This window comes from Phlebotomus papatasi, chromosome 2 (assembly GCF_024763615.1).
Source record: "Phlebotomus papatasi isolate M1 chromosome 2, Ppap_2.1, whole genome shotgun sequence".
NCBI lineage: Eukaryota > Metazoa > Arthropoda > Insecta > Diptera > Psychodidae > Phlebotomus > Phlebotomus papatasi.
This window is the reverse complement of record NC_077223.1, coordinates 47053748-47076455: the sequence shown is the minus strand read 5'-3', so window position 1 is coordinate 47076455 and position 22708 is coordinate 47053748. Positions and strand designations below refer to the sequence as shown.

The 22708-nt window shown below is 33.5% G+C and overlaps 3 protein-coding genes across 5 annotated transcripts in view; 2 read left to right on the top strand and 1 right to left on the bottom strand.

The window, feature by feature from the left end:
- Nucleotides 1-2168: 2168 nt before the first annotated feature.
- On the top strand, nt 2169-3691 carry LOC129801354 (lambda-crystallin homolog). The gene is made up of 2 exons (XM_055846294.1): nt 2169-2919; nt 2982-3691. The coding sequence occupies exons 1-2, from the start codon at nt 2600-2602 to the stop codon at nt 3616-3618; spliced, it is 957 nt and encodes a 318-aa protein (XP_055702269.1). The 5' UTR covers nt 2169-2599; the 3' UTR covers nt 3619-3691.
- Nucleotides 3692-4092: 401 nt separating this feature from the next.
- LOC129801353 (alpha/beta-tubulin-N-acetyltransferase 9) lies at nt 4093-17037 on the top strand. Of its 2 annotated transcripts, XM_055846291.1 has the most exons (4): nt 4103-4175; nt 4240-4349; nt 4413-4845; nt 16736-17037. In XM_055846291.1, exons 1-4 carry the CDS (start codon nt 4105-4107, stop codon nt 16878-16880), a joined length of 759 nt encoding a protein of 252 aa, XP_055702266.1. In that variant the 5' UTR covers nt 4103-4104; the 3' UTR covers nt 16881-17037. The 2 variants fall into 2 exon arrangements, with proteins under 2 accessions (XP_055702268.1, XP_055702266.1); XM_055846293.1 differs by lacking the exon at nt 16736-17037 and having other exon boundaries at nt 4093-4175; nt 4413-5139.
- The window catches only part of LOC129801352 (arf-GAP with dual PH domain-containing protein 1-like), a 43937-nt gene continuing 31293 nt past the window's right edge, over nt 10065-22708 (bottom strand). The window contains exons 3-5 of one of the 2 annotated variants that reach the window (XM_055846289.1): nt 21960-22487; nt 17360-17610; nt 10065-11217 (exon numbers count right to left, since the gene is read on the bottom strand). In XM_055846289.1, the coding sequence (XP_055702264.1) occupies nt 11153-11217; nt 17360-17610; nt 21960-22487 (844 nt within the window). In that variant the 3' untranslated portion in view covers nt 10065-11152. Of the gene's footprint in view, nt 11218-17137; nt 17200-17359; nt 17611-21959; nt 22488-22708 lie in introns of those variants that run through there. The other variant, XM_055846290.1, reaches the window with a different exon arrangement.

Sequence of the window (22708 nt, the reverse complement as noted above, 5' to 3'; positions counted from 1 at the left end):
TGCCTGTTGGCATTCTTCGAAATGCCGCGAAAATTCACGTAGAGAAAATGAGTGGTTTTTTAATGTGAAAATTGTTTAATTCCTTAGAATTAAGTCATTTTCACAAGAAAATCCTTTTAATAATTTAGTTGAATACAGTTATTTGGGTTAATTGTGAATAATTGTCGATATTACAACAAAAACATTGGGATGAAATTTTGAGCTGTAAGACTCATATACTTTTGAGCTGTCCCAAAATTCAGGATAGGTTTGAGAAAAACCCTTTTGTACAACACTATTTTGGTTAATAAGGAATGCAAAAGTACATATTACAAGAAGGGACACGACCTGCTAATAAGGATAAAATAGAGAAGAAAATATTATGTCGCATTTCAGAGATTTTTTGCAACCGCAGCGCCTCCAGACGTTTGTAAAGCGAGTTATTTGTGTCTCTATCTTTCTCTCAAGTTGAATTGCGCGCGATTTTAGAACTTTCCATTTGAAGTGATATTTTCATTTACTTTCTTTGTATTTCTGCAAGATTCAAGTAAAAGGATGTGTAGTGAATAGCTATCCGTTTTACGACAAAGATATCAAGAAGACAATTTCTTTCTATATGAGTTTTTATGTTTTGGCGCAAAAATATTTATCATGGCACCGTGAATGAGCAGGATTAGTGTTACCAGTATGGCTATCTGTAATTTCCATTAAAATTATCAACACAAAATTTCCGATATTACACGACTTTTAACGAGCACAGGTCTGGATTAAATAATGGGACAGAAACAATAGACGTCGTTGCTTTGTGGCTTTCCTTATAATAAAGTAATAATAATTTTTTTACACATTTGAAAACTTGAGCACTTCAAAATTCGAACAGGATCCACCTTGCGAAAGTATCAAGAAGTAAGAATGTCTCCTTTGGCTTTTTCAATAGATCTTAGAATTTTTCAAGATCTAACCAGTGAAGCTTTTTTTGGTATATTACATGGGTTCGAAAATAGAATTCACTGATTTTTTTTAGTGAATGTACTTTGTGATATTTTGCAAAATACAGTATGTCTTATCCTATTGTTTTATAATTTTATAAAATTTATTATTGTCATTTGAATTGCTAGATATCCCAATCCCAAATATGTTACTTTTGACAATGCCATATGCCAATGTCATGGCTACAGAATCGCATTTTGAGAGTGTTATAGAATTTCCCTAGGGAGAAGTGGAACACCTTTGAATTGGGGTACGTTTTGAAATTGGGCTATTTCACCTATGTTTAAATGGAACTGACCTTTAAGTAATTTAGCTTCACAATTGGTCTGTGATGCTAAATTATATCGTGGTAAGGTTCAGTTCAATTTAAACATAGGGAAAAAAACAGTTTGAAAAGTGCCCCAATTCAAAGGTGCCCTGCTTCCCTCTACAGGCCACACTTTCTGTTTTAGCCAGGACACACTTGGGTAAGTTATAACAGAGGGTGGAGGAAATTTATGTAAGGGCCTTGACAGACATGAGGATCAGCCGAGAGACGGCTTAGCGTCATTATATTAGAAACAATGTCCAAACTACATTTTTATCATTTTCCACTAAGTCGTCTCTCGGCTTAAGTCGTAAGTGTGTCTAGGGCATAAGGAACAAACCACTAGGGGAGCTTTACTCGAGTTTCATCGATGCGTAGTGGGAACCATTTCGAAGATCCATTCTGATTTTTAAAAAGTTAGCTGATTTTTTTAATTTTACTCCTATTTGTGAACAAATTATCGAAAATTTTATATACTACTACACTAGGATTCCTCCTTATCTGATTTCCTAAAAAAAAACATTAAGGTTTGTATTTGCAGATTTAGCGTCGAATTAAACCAATTTAATTGAAATCTTGCTTATAATGATGATAGATAAAATTCAAAATTCGCCGTGGGAAGCACTATATTAGCGCCCGCGCACTTTGCCTCACATTTTCTGCGAGAGCCATGTGACAAGAAGTAAGAGTGTTTGCATTTCACTCTGTGAAAGTTCACCTTTATCATTTTATTTCTAATCTTTCTCCTCCATCGGTACGTCTCAAGCAAATAAACAGGTAAGAAAGATACCCATGATGAGAAGCACTTGATTTATAGACTTTCGAGATGAGTGCAATTAGGCCGGCGTTTTCAGTTATAAATTGAGACTGTTTGTATTGATAAGAGCAGAAAGGAAATGACTAAAAAATATATTATCACAAATTGAATAATAGAAGAATACGCGCAATGTTATCGGAGGCACTATTATGCAGATTATGCTGGTTAGTTGTGTTTCCTGAGAATTTGGGATGGGAAGAGAGGAAACTATATAGATCCTAGAAAAATTTCTAGACTATATTGGCTTGGTAAAAATGCTACGAAAATTAAATTATTGGAATTGGAGAATGTGTGTTCCAACATTTCTGACCAGGAAGTGTGAATGGCGATAAGAAAAAGGGAAAAAAGGCGGGGAGAGAATAAATGTGTATTTTTCTTGTACTCTTGTTCGGGCTGGATCGCATCTGAAAGTGCCAAGATACTTTCCAATAGAGCTTGATTTCTCTGCTTCATCGGCTAAAATTGCGCAGCTCTCCAGTTGTCTGGAGAAGGTCAGAGCGGACGGAATGGCTTCGAGTAAAACTGAGAAAGTCGGTGTAATTGGGAGTGGTTTGATTGGTGGCTCCTGGGCGATGCTCTTTGCCTCTGTGGGCTACCAAGTTACCATATATGATATCATTCCTGACCAAGTGGACAAGGCACTCAAGCACATTGAGGATGAACTGAAGAAACTAGAGAAGAATGGATTGTTGAGAGGAAAATTGACAGCAGCTCAGCAATTTTCCTGTATTCGTGGCTCTACAGATCTGGCCACAACTCTCAAGGATGCAATCTTTGTGCAGGAGTGTGTTCCAGAGGTGCTTGATCTCAAGTTGAAAGTTTACAAGTGAGATATAAAATAAGTCAGTTTATTTTCATAAAGAATCTATAATGTTCTTTTTTTGCAAGGGAATTGGATAAATATGTCGATTCCCAGACAATTCTATCGAGTTCAACGAGTACTTTTATGCCATCCTTGTTCACCAAGGATCTCAAGCATCGTGATCAGGTAATTGTCTCCCATCCCGTCAATCCACCATACTATGTTCCTCTTGTGGAAATTGTTCCGGCTCCCTGGACACGACCAGAAATTGCTCAAAAGACTCGCTCCCTAATGGAGGAAATTGGCCAGAAACCAGTGTCATTGAACAGAGAAATTGAGGGATTTGCTCTCAATAGAATCCAATATGCTATTCTCAATGAGGTTTGGCGTTTGGTAGCTGATGGGATTCTCAATGTCAGAGACATTGACAGTGTAATGTCTGATGGTTTGGGCATGAGATACGCCTTCCTGGGACCTCTAGAAACAGCTCATCTTAATGCTGAGGGCATGGTGAGCTATTGCGATCGATACAGCAAGACGATGTATGCTGTGAGTCAAACTATGGGGCCAACTCCTAAGATGGAAGGACCTCAAGTGGCTGAAGTGGCTAGGCAGCTGGAAGAGATGTGTCCACTGGACAAATTACCTGAAAGACGCGCATGGAGGGATGATTGTCTCACCAAATTGAGTATTTTGAAGAAGCAACAAGAAAAGAAAAATTAGATTCTAATATCTTTTTTATTAATGTTGCATTTTTGGATTTTTTTCTTGCCAAATAAAGGAATAAAACGTAAAATTTAAATTATTTCTAGGCGCCATTTGAGGGAAATTTCTCTCATTTCCAGTAGCGAGTTTAACCTAACTTTTTGTAGTATTTTTTTTTTACATTTTACAGTAGACTCTCTCAAATTCGGGCATATAGGACCGAAATGTCAGCCGAATTAGACAGAAATTCGGGCGACATGTGCATATAGATATTGAGTTTACACACTCATATATAACGTAAATTGCATGAAAATCCCTCAATAATGCAAAATCACATCAAAACTAAGACAAACCATGCTAAATTTGAGCATATTTGATTCATTTGATAATCATAATCAAACTTGAAAAATGACAACAAACTTTTTTCAAATGTAACCTCTGCCCGAATTATAAAGTAGCCCGATCTTAAAAGAGCCGAATTTGCGAGAGTCTACTGTATTTACGATGAAGCAGTGCATAAAAATTGAGTCTAGCCGTGTTATTTTAGTCCCATATGAAGAGAAACACGTTCCCAAGTAAGGATAGAATCCTCCAGGACTTTATTTCTTTGCATATTTTATAATTAGAGCACATTTGCAGGTATCATGAGTGGATGAAAAATCCAGATCTGCAGGAGGCAACAAGCAGTTCACCTTTGTCCTTGCAGGAAGAATATCAAATGCAGAAATCCTGGAGGGATGATTCAGATAGTGAGTTAATTTAGAAATTATCCACTACAATAAAAAATGTATAGCGATTTCCGTATTTTCCAGAATACACTTTCATCGTCCTGGACAAGAATATCTTCCGGGAAACTTCAGATGAAGTTAAATCAATGGTCGGGGATGTCAATATGTTTCTCCTTCCAGATGTAGAAGAAACTGGGATAAAGACCGGTGAAGTGACAATAATGATTGCTGAATCACTTGCTCGAAGAAAGGGTTTTGGTCAGGAAACGATGATGCTCATGATGAATTACTGCATACAAAGTCTCAATATCAGGAAAATCGTAGCATTGATTGGAGAGAAAAACTCAGCTAGCGTGAAATTGTTTGAAAAACTAAGATTCAGTGAAGTTGAGAAAACGTACTTCGGGGAGTGGAAGTACGAAAAAGTGGTGATAGAAAGTGATTGGGAACATTTCAAAGCATCTACTGGACTTGTCTATCAAGAGACTTTCTACCAGCGGCAAAGCGATAGTAAAAGGTAGCAAATCAAATCTTGTGAACCAGAAAATTGTTTTTTATGAATTCAAATTGAATTTTATTATGTAAGCGTGGTTTTATGAAAGATAAAATCAATTACAGTTTAAAGTTAATTCAATATTTTCTAGAAATTGTTTAGAAAACAATCGATTTCGTCTAGGCTCAAAAAAAAAAAAACTTGAGACGAGAAAATTATCTACTCAATAGTGGCCGCATAAACGCAAAATATATAATTACTTGAAAAGGACTCGAGTGTAAGCACAATAAAAAAATACTCAAAGAATTCGCTGTGAGATAAATCCTTTCTATGCTTCCCGTCAAATAATATCTGCAGATATCTTTAAGATTTCTGTAGAGAAAATCTACACCTCTACAGAATATCTGCAGATAAATTCTGTAGATATTCTTACGAATTTTATTTGGGCTTGGGACAAAATTCGTCAGAATATTTCGGCAGATTTTCTGACGAATCTCTGACGAATTTCTGTAGATATTCTGTAGATATTCTGTAGATTTTTTCTACATTCCAGACTTTCCAGGCAAGATGTGTCAGAAGAGATGGAAAAATTTTTCACTGAAGTATTGCAAAATTCTATAGAGTTATTCTTAGTGATATCACGGTGTTTATATAAAATAAAGAATTCTGCGACGCCGTGTTACAAGTAGAGAAAAGTGAAGTGAAAACTTTAAACAGAGTGTCGACCAAAATTTCGTGTTTTTGTATCATTCGATTGGCGATTTTTAAGAAATTAGTATTTTTGCTCGCAGTTTTTTTACTTATCTAAAATGTGTACTCGGTAATGCTTGTTAAGCAGAGCATATTTCTATCAATCGCTCGATTGCTTTCCACATGAAGCATATGCTTTATTCGAATTTATTAAGAATAGGGGATCCCGAGGCAAATACGACAAGCCAAAAACTTCAAAATTCGATATCGTCCTAGATAGAGAGCGCGACGAGCGCGATTTTTTTTAAACTTTTAAATAGCCATCATAAACCTATAAACTTCCTTAAAAATTCAAAGTTAAGGGATTTGAGCAAGTACCATTGAAATTGCTCTTTTTTTAAAAATATTTTTTTACAGGAAATATTAATTTTGATCAACTTGTTTTCAAAATTAGCGTTTCTAAAATGAATCTGCGCTGTCTAAAGATTTTCCGAAGAGTTTTCAAATACAGTAGAGTCTCTCAAATCTGAATCTCTCAAATTCGAACGACGTTTGGATTCAAAATGTCAATTGTGAGGTTATGTTAGAAAGTTCGTATTCTTGATGAATGAAAATCATATTTATGTGCTTCTTCCTGAGTGTTTACATACATTATGGTCGTGTAAAATGAAAAGGAAGTATGTTACCGCTAAGACTTGCGAGAAAGTACGGGAATTTGATTCAAAGTACAATTTAATCTCACACAAATTTCGTTAATTTTGAAAAAATCGTTCGAATTTGGGAGGTGAGAAATGTCAAAAATACCCCCCGAGCGTTCGAATTTAAGAGACTCTACTGTATAAATATACTTTTATCAAAAATGATTAATCCTGTTCTGCGTATTTTTCAAATCTTACTCAAAAACAGCTTTTTAAAAAATGATTTGAATAGCACATTTCTCGGTAAAACAGGAAACAATTTCGAAAGTTGTAGGGGGAAGTGGGGCTATTTTGAGCTGTGGGGCTATATTGTTATACTATTTTTTAGCATATTTCTAAAGGAAACTGGGTTTTAACATGATGTAGGGGAAACTGGGGCACCACCAAACACTTTTGAAAGATGCGATTTCGACTGAATTTCATAAGAAAACTGTGAATTTTAGAAAAATGTTGCTTACCCTATGTTATAGTCTTAGGGGTCTTAGCTATAGGCTGCATATTAATGTATACAAGGATGATGTAAAACACTTCAATTTTCCGTAAAAAGGAAAATTGTTTTACCATGCATTTTTCGCTTTTTTCCAACCACTCGGGTTACTACTAAATTTCAGAATTTCCGGTTTATAATTTTCCGGTTATAAATTTCAGAAATCGAACAAAGAAGGAGAGGAAGAGTAAGAAAGATGAAGAAAAATGTTGCCATTCAAGCTATGCTCGCGACATCTGCAATTGTGAGAAATTTGCCTGTTTGTTGGTGCCCCAAACTCTGTTTTGTGATGGATTTTATATTCTTTTAAAAAAATGTGAACATTAATTTCTTTAGTAAATATATAAATATTATCCCGAAACATGAATGAAAGTACTGATGTAGTGAAATTTTACTTGTTTTATTTTCATTTTCCAGGTAGATATATAAATGACTAAAATTATCAAAATCTCACAATTTTACGAAGTTATTTTTATTTCTAAAGTACGTGAACTATGTTGAAAATTCTTTTGCTGGACAAGCATCCCTAATAGTATCTATGATTTAATATAGGTCTTGTCCTCTGAGGTGTAATACTATTTAAAAAATCACAGTGTTGATGGTACCCCTGTTTTGTGGTGCCCCAGTTTCCCCTAATTTGAATAGATAGATAAAACACTTGTGGATCTAAATAAAATAATTGTAAGGACCAACTTGATTTAGAAATAGGCAAAAAAGTCGTATAAAAATCTAGCCCCAGAGCTCAAAGTAGCCCCACCTCCCCCTATAGAGGAATAAATTTATTTCTAATACACTCAGTCCCGGCATTAAGCACTTCGGGATTATGCACCTGACGGAATTATGCACATACAATTATGCAAGTTTGCCTACCATTGGGAGTCAATTTATGAAATCATTTTTGAAATACGCCTAAATGTATACTATTTAGCGAATTGGGAAATTTGTTAACATTTTGCTACTTTTTCAGAATAAAACTTTAATTTCATTTATTAAGGTAAATTTTTTAAATATTCTAACCATTTATTGAAGAACTCTGGCCAAAATGTATACTGTTTGTTAATGCATTTCTATCAAAGAGTTGAATCTTTTTGTTTGAACTACTTTTACTCCGCGCGAAATTCGTTCTACGGCCGATTTATTCAAAACAAAACCCGTGCGAATATGCAAATTTTCTCGATGCATGATGCCATTTCGGTCCCGAAAATGTGCATAATTCCTGGACTGAGTAGGTATTATGTTAACTGGATTTTTCTCATTTGGCAAAATCTATATAATTAAAGTGAATTAAAATGCAACAAATTGCAACATATTACGCCTGTCAATTTTTTTTTAGGAAGTCCCTATTTTGTTTTGAGATATCCTGTTGATTCTTAATCTCCATTTTGTTCTATTGGGCTGTTCTTTTGGGCCTAGGCTAATGGGCTGTTGAGTGCTTGAATAAGTTCGGGGTCAGGAGTATTACAGATTCTGTTCTTAGTCATGGAAATGATTTCCAAATACATGAGAATTTTGTATCTACACGTTTTGATACTCATGAATCACGAATATCATATGCGCTAAAAATCAATTTTCGTGAACGTCCCGTATGTCCCGTCCCGTCTCGACTCGTCCCGGTGTACACGATCAGTTCCCTTCACTTTTCCTTTATTATTTCGTATCTCAGTGAAAAATGAACTTTAATGAGAGTTTCATCAAAAGAAAGATAAAAACACGTGTCACAATGTTTATACAATGAAAATACGGACCTAGTGACATCTATCATAAAAATATCAAATCATTTGGAACAATTTTATCGTGGACACGCTTTATCACTGGTTTTACAGAGTAGAACGAGTAGTTTGGTTTGGACACTACACGATAAGGCTAATGCCAAATGCTTTATAGGTAAGTCATTTATTCGTAAGCTTATAACTAAGTCTCAAGCCCGTATATTATACAGGCTTCAGACCTAAGACTTAGCCATATGGCTTAACAGTTCTAATTTCTTATCAATCAAGATTTTTTGGAAAAATTCATTTTAGGATTGGATTATTAAAGATAAATAACCTTTTAGGTTCTTAAAAAGCAATAAAATTTCTCGCTATTTAGGATTTTAAGACTCTCTGGAACTAGGCTAAACCTCTAGTCTGAAGACAGCTTTAGACTGAGGGTTTAGCTCAATTTTCTAATGTCTCAAAATTCTTAATAAGCAATTTTATTGTTCTCTTAAGATTTAAATGGTTTATTTGCCCTTAATCTCTAATGTTAAATCAAAATTTTCCCAAAAAATCTGCTTGATAAGAAATTAGTGAAGTAAAGCCATATAGCTAAACCTTAGGTCTGAAACCCGTATTACGGTTTAAGTCTCAATAAATTTCTCGTATGCTAAATCACATAAGTACAGTAGACTTTCGCTCAATCGGCTCTTTTTCAATCGGGCGAAAAATTTTGTTGACAATTTTCACATTTAATTATGAAGCTAATTTGCTCAAATTCGCTGTAGTTCTTCCTATTTTATCGTGATTCTTTGTAATTGAGCGCTTTTTGTGGAATTTACAAAGGCTTTGACGCTCATTTCTATCGCTAAACCGGATGACATTTTGCCCCAAATGCCCAATTGAGGGAGAGTCTACTGTACCTTTTCAATGAGGATTTGGCTTAATTCTCAACAATTTCGCATTACGCACTAAGTCGTTTCTCGCCTGTAGCCGAGAGACGGTTTGGTCAGAAACTGATGGGAAATGTAATTTGATCAATATTTTGATTTTAATTACCTACGTTAAGCCGTTTCTCGGCTTAAGTCGTAAGTGTGTTTATGGCATAAACTGCCCCACCCTCCTGTATTTTATAAATTTGTTAGAAAGTCAAGTCTGCTTTGTTTTCTTGCGGATTTTAAATAATCTAAAATTTTACTCATTTAAGTTTAGTTTTCTATAGCAGTTATAGCTTACCTTACACACCCTTACTAAAAGACGATCTTATAAAAGAGAATCATTCTTAAAAAAAATAGTTGCCAAATTTCTGAAAAAAATTAAATGACACAAGTGGAAAGATATGAAATTGAATGACAAATTGCAGAAAAAAAACGAATTGAATTTTAGAAACTGCACTGAGAAAAAAAGAGGGTGCGATTAACTTTTTTTCCTCGTAACTTTAACAATTTTTAGGTGTAAAAATATATCAACATTTTTTTAATGTTAATTTTACACCTTCTTAAGGGTAAAATTAGCATGAAAAAGGGTAACTTTAACCCATAATACACCTAAAAAGCATAATATTTACACCGATTTCGGATCAATAATGCAATGTAAAATTAACATTTCCGGAATTTTATTTTAACTTTTTCGGATTTCTCTCAGTGTGAAAAACGAGAAAAACACTTTGTTCTATTTTGGTAAAATTTTTCATTTAATCTTTCAATCTCAATAATTATATAAATTCTTAAAATTATCGTAAAAGAAGCTACAGTTTTTTCTTAATTTTATCTCAATCAAATATTATTGATTAGATAACATTTTTTTCAAATTTGCCAAATTGTCAAAATTCTTACACTTTGTGCTACATCCTACATCACTCATCTAGTACTTTTTCAGTTTCTTTTTTTTTCTTTTCGTAAATGAGAAAATTAAATACCTAATGTAGGTAAGAATTTGTCTATCTATTTTTTTATGTAAAATGGGATAAGTAATATAAATAGATAATATTTATTTTAATTTATTATACAATATTTTCTTTTATCTCTAATCGTATTGAAAAGTTATGAAGAACTTTTTTTTGCTTTAATTACTAGCACAATGAAATTACTTGAAAAAAATTGAGATGATTTTTTTTTCTATTGTTGTTCTTTCTAACACGAACAAGAAATTGGTTATTTTTTTTTATTAAAATAGATAATTATTTTATTTAAATAGAGCTAAAAAGGTATCATTAAATTCCACTAAGTTTTATTTTCTTATGAAATTGCTATTTAATTTATTATTTGGGAGTATTTTCAGTTATTTTCCTTCCATTCTCATTTATTTAGCTGTTGTTTTCTTCATTATTTTAATTACTATTTCCGCTAAGAAATCTACTAGTTTTTTTTTATTAATGTTTATTAATATGCGGTGGTGACTTGTATTGCTTTTCATCTCATTCTCACATTCATCTGTAAATAAAAGTGAAAATGATTCTTTCAAGCTATCTGTGCTCTCTGAGAATTTCTCAACTATGGTACTATCTTTTGCCTCTTTTTTTTTTAATTTCCTCCTCATAGGAGGATCTCTTCTAATAATATTAGCAAGGATTCTTACAATATATTTCTATTAAAATCAATAATTAAAATTAGCATGACAAACACTCCATTCTTCTAAAAGAAAAATCAATTTCTCAAAAAGGTTCACACTAATTTTTTTTGTACAATTTATAGCAAAGAAAAATCAATTTAATGGAGACACAATTTAACTTAAAAGTGCAATCTCTCTAACATTATCCTTCATTATCGTCCCGTGAAGATGTTTATTGAATTTGTTCCTGTTCGTTTCCGTATGAGTCGGGCAGAAACTGCAAATAAATCAAATTATACAGAAGATTAATTCCCTGTGTACATTATTATCATACAGATACAAAATTGGAAAAGCTGTTTCTCTTACAGAAAAAAAGAGAATAAATTGAAATATAGCTTATGACTAATTCAAAGTGACATATTACACAGAAAAGTAGACACCTTCACCATTTCTTTCTTCTGAAGAACAAAATAATGCAGCATTGGAAAGAATTCTTGACAGTGTCATGTCCAATTAGCAAAATAATTTGAGACGCAAAATTAATTAATTTAAATTGTCTTGTAATATTGAATATTGCACAATTACAAATAATCAAACTCCAAGAGAACTAATTCATCGTTTTTCAGTTGCAATATATTGCCATCTCACCCTCCAAGGTATGATATTTTGATAAAAATCTTTAAATTTTGAAGTTCTTTTTAATATGAGCGAGTAAAGCAGCAAAGTTTGTGAGTGTCCGGAAAAGAGAGAAATTTAGAAAATTTTGATTACTTCTTAATCTTTGCGACAGAGAATCCAAGTCTTACTCAATGCCCCAGACGGAATAGATTATTTACTTATTAATTTTAGGCTCATTTAAATCGGGGTATTTTCACTCGAAATCTCCTTTTCGAAATAAAAAATCCCACAAATAGCTTTTCGATTTTTAAAATTCGATGCAAGTGTCCCGGGTTCGAATCCCCTTTATTTAACTTTATTTAAGCTTAACTGCACTTAATTCCACGTGCATGGGAGTGACAACCTTATCCCGTACAAGAAAAATAATAATGCATGTCTAGAAATCCCCTTGCGGGAAGGCCTTGCTCCTTCATGGAATGTTGTGCCAGCATTATTATTATTATTTTAACTCGAAATCTCCTTTTCGAAATAAAAATCCCATATATAGTTTTTCGATTTTTAAAATTCGATAAACTTAACAGCGTTATCACACTTGCACATTAAAATTTTAATGTGATTCACATTAATTGACGCTTGTGAGCGTCCAAATATGTTATTTGTGTCTTTTTGTCACTTAATATTTGGGGTTCTTCTATTAGATGAGATCATATATTCTGTCAGTAGAAGAGGTAAAAAGTTTGGAGTGGTATATCTCAGCTCCTGATGAACATAATTGGATGAGTGAACTATTGTTGGAAAGCTTGGTTCATTAGCTTTCAGAATCTGGTATATGTAATTGGCTATGGGTAAATCATGGTCATCCATAACCATTTATGTCGAGAAGAAGACACTTTTTGCAGCGTCATTTTTGACCATCTACTGCTGGGACCAGGAGTGACCCACAATTCTCGCACTTGGACTGTTCGTTAGAGGAACTCAAAGGGTATAATTCGTAGAAGAAACTTTTTTTTTTTGGACATCTTACTTTTTTTTATTCATCGACTTTTGCAAGAATTTTAAAATGTTAAACGCAAGAAAAAATTGCAGAAATCCTTCTATTCCATTTTCTGGACAAACTAATGAAGATATCGACTTGGATTCCAAGTCGATATCTTCATTAGTTTGTCCAGAAAATGGAATAGAAGGATTTCTGCAATTTTTTCTTGCGTTTAACATTTTAAAATTCTTGCAAAAGTCGATGAATAAAAAAAAGTAAGATGTCCAAAAAAAAAAGTTTCTTCTACGAATTATACCCTTTGAGTTCCTCTAACGAACAGTCCAAGTGCGAGAATTGTGGGTCACTCCTGGTCCCAGCAGTAGATGGTCAAAAATGACGCTGCAAAAAGTGTCTTCTTCGACATAAATGGTTATGGATGACCATGATTTACCCATAGCCAATTACATATACCAGATTCTGAAAGCTAATGAACCAAGCTTTCCAACAATAGTTCACTCATCCAATTATGTTCATCAGGAGCTGAGATATACCACTCCAAACTTTTTACCTCTTCTACTGACAGAATATATGATCTCATCTAATATTTATTGATAAAGAAGTGGACTTGGCCTGCAAAAATAATGTCCTGGACACACTTACGACTAAAATCCGGAGACGACTAAGCTCGTTCATAGCCAAGTCAGTTCCTGACACATTACAAATGAGGCTTAGCCTTCACTGGTATCCACAAAACATAACTTTCGTGGGTTTTTATGCAGATATTTCTACTGAAATGCACTAGTAGTCCATTGAAAATGAAACTACTTTTCAATTTACTTCACAATTCACGCATAACAACAAGAATTATTCACTAGAATCGCCTAAAATGGCTTAAGTCGCGAGTTAGCTTCCACCTCAGAAATAATTGTAATTAACAATAATTATTGCACGTATACTGAGACATGAATTTACAAACAGTTTCATTTTCAGAAGAGTATTAGTGCAATTCAGTGGAAATATCTGCATAAAAACCCACGAAAGTTATGTTTTATGAGTACCAGAAAATGTTAAGCCTCGTTCGTAGTGTGTCAGGAACTGACTTGGCTATGAACGAGCTTAGTCGTCTCTGGACTTTAGTCGTAAGTGTGTCTAGGGCATAAGTTTAAATTTACTTAAAGCATAAATATTTTTCACATTAAAAAATTAAAGAGAAAATCGCACTAATTTTTCGCATTAATGCTATAAAATCAATTTTTATCAAATTTTGCGGGCCAAGTCTACCTTTTTATCAACAAATAGATCTAATTTTGAATATAAAATGATTCAAACACACAAATTACACATTTGTACTCTCACCAGCGACAATTAATGTGAATCATATTAAAGTTTTAATGTGCAAGTGTGATAACACAGTAAGATTATAAATATTTCAATAAAGAAATCGATATGTCTTACCGTTTGACCTCTAGCTCGGGAACAAACTTAAGGTCAAATAAAAACTCAGCTAAAATAATTTCCAAAAAAAAAATTATTCTATTATCGGTATTTAACCGATTCATTACCGATAAAGGCCGATGCTGCCGGGTTCAAAATTTCAATACCTTTCCAAGAAAATCCAAATTAAACCAAATCTGTTAAAAATGAGCCCTCCAAAGTGATTTACCTTTGACCTTCAATATTTCAAAATGGCGAATTTTCCGGTCATGGGTTTATTATTATTATTATTATTATTATTTATTCAATCAATACCAATAGGGTCCGCCCCTCTTACATGGTTTGAAGAAGAAAGAAATTTAGGGAAAAAAATGACAGAAAAAAAAGAAAAAAAAAGGAAAAAGAAAAACTAATTTAGCCTGATCCAGTCTGGTAGAATCTAGCCATGCCGATCAAAGATGATCTGGCATGCAAAGGAAGGGTTTGTTTGGACGAAATGTTTGTCTGGACTATCTCTAAAAGGAGTGGCCGGGAGAGGAGAAAAAACGTCTGGATATATTGTTTTTTTTTATTGGGGGTCATCGAAGACCGGAAGTCGATATCTTTTACCGTTTAAGCTCCAGGACGGTGACAAGTTGGAAAGAAGTCGATTATATAACTGCTCTCTTTTTGAGTTCGAGCAGTAAAAATAAGCAAATAATCTAAAAAAAAATCTAAATCAACTTTAGCACAAAATCCTTCTTTGCTGCAGATTTCGTACTAGACATATATATTCTATTTCATCTTCTCATTAACTCCATTTTCTACTTAAATTCACGTCAGAAGGCTTAGTAAATACACGAATAATTAGAATTTCGGTCCAATGGGATGTAGCGAAAAATATAAGGGAAGACTGAACCTCCGTTGATTTTCATAATTTCTTACATTTCGAGGTCACCTGTAAAGAATCTCAGCTACCATAAGTTTATCTGGGATTATCACTGGTCATTTATGTAATTTTCATGAACTCTTAGGTATAAGGGCAGAATCACATTGACAATAAAATGCACGCCGTAACCTCACCGTATTTCGTTAATTTACGAATTTTCATTGCAATTCTTACGCAAATTTTCCATTACCGTATTACCTTATCTCATACTCGGTGGCACTAGGTGAAAATAATATAAGAAAATTTAAGAAATAAAACGAAAATTCGATAAACGGTGAGCAAAAATAAAACTAAGAGAAATAATTCGTACAGTTTTTTTTGCTTACCGTTTATCGAATTTTCGTTTAATTTCCTCAATTTTCTTATTATTATTTTCATCTAGGATCATCGAGTATGACATAAGGTAATACGGTAATGGAAAATTTGCGTAAGAATTGCAATGAAAATGCGTATAAAAACGAAATACGGTGAGGCTACGACAAGCATTTTATTGTCAATGTGATTCTGCCCTTAGAACAATATTCGTAGGGAATAAAATTGTGGCAATCAAGAGAGGTTCAGTAATTAAATTTCTTGTTTTGACACTTTAATTAATTCCCATAATCGCGCTCCAAAATTTAAAAAAAAAACAACCTGTCAGATTTTTTATTAAAGCCGAGACACACTTGGGAGGATCATAATAAACAAGGATATATCATCTACAAATGAACATTTGGTAGAGATTTTTGCTGTATAGTACAGCAAAATGCATTTTGAAATACGATGAGACCGGGGCGGAATTGGCCAGCAATTGAAATTATTCTTTGCGTATAATTTGTGAAAAAAGAAGTCGATATTCCTTATCGTTTGGCCTCTAGCCCGGTAACAAACATTCGGACACATAGAAATAAAATGTTATAGAAAGATAAACCAATTACGAATATTTCACTGATTCATTACCCATTGGTGAGATTTAATCGGATTGGGAAATATAATTCACTTGATTTCCTTCTTAATTGCTATTTTTGTAAAAAAAAACATCCTTTCGAAATAAAATAGAAAGTCTCATAGATTTAAGATTTTAGCCGAGACACACTCGGGGTATTATAACAGACGATGGAGAGATTTTATCATAGAAACGAATTTTAAGGGGAAATTTTCCGAAACTGGCTGGTGCACAGTGTAGTGAATTTCGAAATTCTTCTAAAAGAAACGAGTTCTGAGTGACATATTCTCTACAGATGTGTTTTATCTTACCCATCCTGTTTTCCGCATTCCCCTTTTTGGACCATGTTTTCTGATCTATATCAAAAATGGCTCTATCGATTTATTCTATTTCGAAAAGAGTATTTTTTTTTAAAGATTGGATCAAAATAAATTTGGCAATGCCAAACGGTGTTCTTGTGTATTTTATTGTCATTTCAATTTCCATTTTCTTCAATTTTCCTTTCGACTTCGAGAATTACTTCCAAGCTGCATTCTTCATTATCATCATCGTCATCAAAACAAAGATTTCCTAATACCACTATTTTAAGCTAATAAATTGCCTCTATTGCAATTATATTTGTGCTTTTTTTACAATATTATTCATGAGCAAAAAATTGTTCAATTTACAAAAAAAATATCTGTGTTGTTTACTTCTCTGATGACTGAGAGAGACATTTTAAGAAGAGGGAAAAGTCCCAGTTTTGGGTCACATTTTCATTCACACTATCGATAAAGCGGTGATAAGACTTTCTGCAGGTTATCAATTGAAAAACAATTGTCCATAGAAAGTGGTTTTATCACATTTTTTTTTATTACTTTGTTTTACTTTGTGATCTTTTCGCTCTTCTAATACAAAATTAAATAATCACACAGAGACACCAAAAATACACAGAGGCGACATCCAAAAAGACACGAAAAAAGTCTCCTTCACCGACATTCACGTGCTTTTTTTGCAATTTCTTTTGGTTTTCTTGAAAAAAAAATCATGTGGAATTTGGAGCAAAAAGAAGAAATCTAATTTCAAAATTCACCAAACACCACTAAAAAAAATTACAGGAATATAAGCAATTTTCCCCAACAGATAAATGATTGTGTATTTATGTGAGAGAGAGAGAAAGAGTGAATATGAGAAAGTAGCAAATAAAATTATTTACCCAATTTTTTTTTAGAGGTGATTATTTTTTGGCAATAAGTTTTTAGCAACTTTTCTGTGACTTTTATGGTGGGTCTCTTTCACTTTTTTTTCATTTGTGTCAAAAAGATAACTAAACAAAATCATTTTCCATAGAGTAATTTTGTGAGACGGTGTATGAAATAAATGCCTTTCCTCCTTTTGCCTATATGTATACGAAGGAATTTAAATATTAGCATTTTCAGAATGCAAAACAACAAAAAAAAAAAGAAAAAAAAATGAAATTTAAGAGTATTCAAAATGCCTGTTAGTCAAGCAAAATAGGGAAAAAAATTTAGTACCCAATACAGCAAAAATAAACTCACTTGAGCTGTCTTGCGGGGTCAGTGGACGTTCCAGGACCTTTTGGATCTCGTGCATCCACTCATCACGTTCCTGCTCTGTGCTGGCGGATAAGTTGAACACCCTTTCGGGTGTGAAGAGTGTAAAACTGAAGCCTTGATCTTTGGCACCCTGGGGTGCTCCTATTCGAACACTATACCCATCCATTTGGTGACCCAAGAAGATTTCACCCTTGGGATACGCGTCCAGGGGATCGTCGTGGTACATAAGTTTCCTGCAATATAAAATTCAAAATTTTCAAAAAAAAAAACAATAGACACTTTGAAATTCCTAAGTTTAGAGATTAAATGGTTAGACATAACAGCTTTGTGTTTTCGATGACCCCCCCCCCCCTAAAGTAAATTTCATAGAAGACTATACTTTTACCATTTGTCTAATTTCATTTTTTTTTGTCCGGATATTTCTTTGTAAATTACGAAAAAGGAGAGTAAGGTAAATGTCCTAATTCAAAACCATTTCCAAACGCTTTAACTTTGACAGAAAATTCAACACATTAAGTTCATATTTTTTCTGAAGAAAATTACATAAATTTGCTCCTTGACTCTTCTAGAATGTTACTGTTTAGTGAAAATTCTTTAGATATCATTTGAAAACTTCTTAAATACAAGAAAAATACGAGAGCGTAAAATGCTTCTATTGGAAACATATTAATCCAAATGGAGACAAGGGAAAGTTTCTAATTGGAGACAAACAGTGTATAAGTGAAACCGCGACGAAAGGCTTCCAAAACCTTGTTGAGTTGCTCCTGAGTGCAAAATTTGTTCTTATTCCTAGTCTTTTCTCCTTTCTCATCTAAAACAATAAGAAAATTTCTCCAAAAAAATCATATTTCCAGGGTTTCCTATTGAAGCATTTGCAGACACTTCAGAAAAACCCTTTTCGTTTACGAAACAGGTAATTATTTCATTTGAAAACTTCACGTACCGTTAACAATAAAGATTTGCACTTAATTTAACTAAAATTAGCCAGAAATATGACATAAATGTTAAACGAAACGAATAAACAACAGTCACCTTATTGTGTTTTGCATTGGAAAACATGGTCGATCAATGGAAAATTCGATGGTGAAACGGTACACTTTTAATTTTTCTGAGAAATTAACAAATTAAAATTTGTGAATATGAATGGATTTTCGCTTTATTTGGAGCAAAATTAACTAAATAATGAAATTGTGATATAGAAAATATATAAATATAATAATTTAGTACTGTATTTATCGTGAAAACAATGACGTTTCCATTTGGAGTAGCGACAAATTTCCACTTGGAGCAGGTTTTGAATTAGCTTAATTTACCTTAATTCGTATAAGTTCTGCCCTAAAAACCTTAAAAAAATAAAAATAAATTATGTTTGTGACGTTTCACTTTAATTGAGCAAGTGTACAATTATGGAAAATATTTTTAAAAATTTACAGAATTATCTGAAAATTTACGAAATTATTTTAAAAGCTGAGTTAAACTTCTGTGATTTTCAAAGGCCTAAAATTTTATATTGAATTTGTTTCTTCCATGATCTCATATTAAAAGTTATAGGGGAAACTGGGGCACCACCAAACACGGGGTAGCACCAAACACTGTGATTTTTAATCAGATATTCAACTTCAGAGGACAAGACCTAGTGAAATTTATTGGCATTCTAGGAATGCTTGTCCACTGAAGAAATGATCGAGGTAGTCCGAGTAGTTTAGAAATAAAAATTAGTGTTTAGTGCTACCCCATATTTAGTGGTGCCCCAGTTTCCCCTAAACATTACAAACTTTTCTATTTTTCCAAATTTTCCTGGAATTTACTCAAAATTACTTTCGCTTCATTTACTGTTTACCAGTTCTCAACTGATTTAAACCGATTCATGAATCACTCAAAAGATGCCCTAAAATAGTTTTAAGAGTTATAGAATTAATTTTCGGACAAAAATTACTTATCGATTCATCGTATATTCCAAGACCTTTCCAACGAGCCCAAATGTGATACTATTCCGTTGAGAAATACGCTTTCTAGAGCTTTTTTAACCAGGGGCATGACATTTCCTATGTTTCCCATATGTTTCTAACAAGCCGAAAAAACTTTTGACTTTATTAGGTGTTTTCTGTCATTGTAGAATGAATTAGAAAAAAATACTAATACAAACTAAAAGCCAATATAATAGCGAAGAGGCAACCCAAAACCCCAAATTGGCAACCTACGTAGTTTTGGAGATATCTCGTGAAACGTATACGAAAACAGGAAAAAAATTACACTAAAACCGGTCGCATTTTTCAGAGCTAATGTCACCCCCCCCCCTGTTTTTAACCTTTGACTGTGAAAAAACCATTATTAGTAATGTTAGTAATGATTCAACGCCATTTTCGTATAAGGGTGAAATGTCTATCTGAATAATCCCTAAAACATATCCAAAAGTAGATGGCAAAGCGTCCTAGCATTGCGGAATGCTCGAACTTACGAGATAGAGCTCTCCGCAAATGGTCGCCTGGACTACCTCTAAAACACATTCGAAAATCACTGAAAAAGCTTGTGCCAATTTTGAGAAAAACCGAAAAAACATGGTTTTAGGGTATGGAGGAAAAAAGGAGAAAAGATCGTCCAAGATCGTTCAAGATCATGCCCACTTAAGGGGGGGGGGGTCGTCGAAGACCAGAAATCGATACTTCGTACCGTATGACCTTTAGCTCGGGAACAAACTTAAAGTCAAGAAAAAAAGCCGAAAAAAATTATTCAAAATTCGATACTTAACCGATTCATTATCGATGAAGACCAATGCAACCGTATTCGAAATTTCAATACCTTTTAAAAAAAATCCAAGGTTAGCCAAATCTGTTGAAAAATGAGCTCTCCAAGATGGTTGACCTTTGACCTTCAATAATACAAAATGGCGATTTTTCCGGTCATAGGTACGTTTGGACGAAATGTTCGCCTGGACTAGCTCTAAAACATATCCGAAAATCAATGAAAAAGCTTAGGACAATTTTGACAAAAACCAAAAAACATAGTTTTGGAGAGGATGGAGGGGCAGTTGGTGGGGGAAAAGAAAAAAGGTCTGGGTATATTGTTTTTTTATTGGGGGTCATCGAAGACCGGAAGTCGATATCTTTTACCGTTTAAGCTCCATGACGGTGACGAGTTTAAAAAAATACGATTATATAACTGCTCAATTTGAGTTCGAGTAGTAAAATATGAAAAAAAGAAATTTACGACGCTTTTTCGGGCAATCTAAAAACATGATTTTCGAGAGTGAAATGGAAGGGTGGGGCCGGTAGGGCGATAATGAGGGATATGTTAACAGTCCTTGAGCCGAGTTATCGGGGGAGGATGCCCCGAAGATTAAAAGTTTCTATCTCTAACCATTTGGTCTCTAGGAGTGGTAGCGGTTAGCCGGACAAATAACGTTGCATCATCTCTCAGAAATCGTCTGAGATGTGGAGATAATATTGAAAAAAGTGGTCTTCGGGGAGTGGAAAGTCGAAATTTAGCGGGATCAAAAAATCGAGGGATTATTAACCCTTTAAGGACGATTGGAACACCGGTGTCCCATAAAGAAAATAATTTTTCCTGACTACCTAAAGTTATTTTTTTTCTTATACCTGTACATAATAAATTGTAAAGTAGAAGGTTGAAGGAATCTAGAATATTTTTTGCAAGTCTCTAGCTATTTGATATGTAGTAAATATTAAGCTCAAAAATGGCGAATTTTTAAATTCTCAAATTCATAATTGATTCTATTTATTATTGATACTTTCAATTTTTTTAAGCAAAACCCTTTTGGCAATAAAAACTACAATACTCATACGTAATATTTTTCATTAAAGCGAAAAATATTAAGCATTGGTATTTTCAGAAAAATTACTTACATTTTTGGGCTATTTTTGTCCCTATCGTTCATAGAAGTACAAAATACACCGAATCAGACTCTGTTGGACATTTCAAGGTCAGTTGTAAGACTTATCATTGATTATATTTCTCAGTTTAATTTTTATTGTTGATTTTCAATCCGTAAAAAAGTGTCTCGTCGTTAAAGGGTTAAACTAGTTTCTCTGTGGAATTCAAGTAGTAAAAAAATCTTTTTAGGTATTCAGAGTCCCAAAAGAAAAGAAAGAGTTGGCAGGGGCGTGACCTAAAGTTGTATCTCAGTGAAGCTTACTCAAAAAGTCAAACCTCTCTTCAAATTATGGAATTTATAAAAAAAAATGATAAAAAAATAATTACAGTTTGGTAGAGGAACCCTGAGAAGTTATTTACAATATTTTTTATAATAAAGAGCATGTGTTATTACTTTAGTTTGCTAAACATAATTTTTAACAAATCAATGAGAGTGAATGAAATCTAGATCTAATCATCTCGAAAACTATTTTTATAGAAAGAAAATTTTTAAAAAATTAATCTGATTAACCGTATAATTATTGTAATTAAATATTTGGTATATAAAATTCATTAAATATTTTATCTTTTTTTTAGTATAAAATAAAACAACGAAAAAATGTAAATCTCTGACGATTGAAAATAATATTGTTTATTGGATATTCCCTAAAATTCGTAGTTATTTATTTAATAAATGAGTTTTCTCTCTTACCTGTTATCCAACGTAAACCATCGCCTCTTGTAGCCATCCGAAGGTCGTGGTCCAGTTTTGAGCAGCCACCCCTCCCTGGCAAAATCCCTCGTCAACAGATGGACCAATTCCGCTTCGGACGCTGACGGAAATGCCACTTGCAGCCGATGCAGTTTTGCACAGCGAATTGCCATGTACCAGTTATTAATCACTTCCGGGTCATCGTGGTAGACGTAAATGTGCCTCGTGGAGCCATCCTTCAAATATGTCAACTGCATGGAATTCATATGACCAATTTTGGGTGGTGCAAATGCCACATTGAGCTCAGATATTCTCAGTACGGCCTTTGGATCCTTGCTCTCTTTCACATGGTACTTTAGCGTATCATCCGTTTCACATAGGACAAATTTTCGTGGTTGATACCGACTATCCTCCTTTCCTCGCTTCATGAGAAATCCCTCCATGTGGCCCGAAGTGTAACTGGGTCGTTCATTGAGTGAAAACTCCAGGCGTTCGTACTTGGCGCGAATCCACTGCTCAATGAGCACTCTGCAAAATAACCAATCATTTGATTTATTACTCTTACCCATTTTACACCAAATGGAATATTTATAGAGACAAATTGGACTTTTAGTAGAGCTCTGGCATAATGATCCTTCATATCATTTTATAATCTCTCATTCCCACCGCTAAGCAGTAGCAAAAGAAATTACTGATCCATTAACAAATGCAAAAAAAAAATTCAAAAACAGAGACTTAAATTCACTTTT

Bases quoted from the DNA above. Each gene is read 5' to 3' on its own strand.
- LOC129801354 (XM_055846294.1), top strand. From the start codon at position 2,600: ATGGCTTCGAGTAAAACTGAGAAAGTCGGTGTAATTGGGAGTGGTTTG. The intron at 2,920-2,981 runs GTGAGATATAAA...TTTTTTTGCAAG, and splicing joins CTCAAGTTGAAAGTTTACAA to GGAATTGGATAAATATGTCG.
- LOC129801353 (XM_055846291.1), top strand. From the start codon at position 4,105: ATGAAGCAGTGCATAAAAATTGAGTCTAGCCGTGTTATTTTAGTCCCA. The intron at 4,350-4,412 runs GTGAGTTAATTT...CGTATTTTCCAG, and splicing joins CTGGAGGGATGATTCAGATA to AATACACTTTCATCGTCCTG. The intron at 4,846-16,735 runs GTAGCAAATCAA...ATAATCACACAG, and splicing joins CGGCAAAGCGATAGTAAAAG to AGACACCAAAAATACACAGA.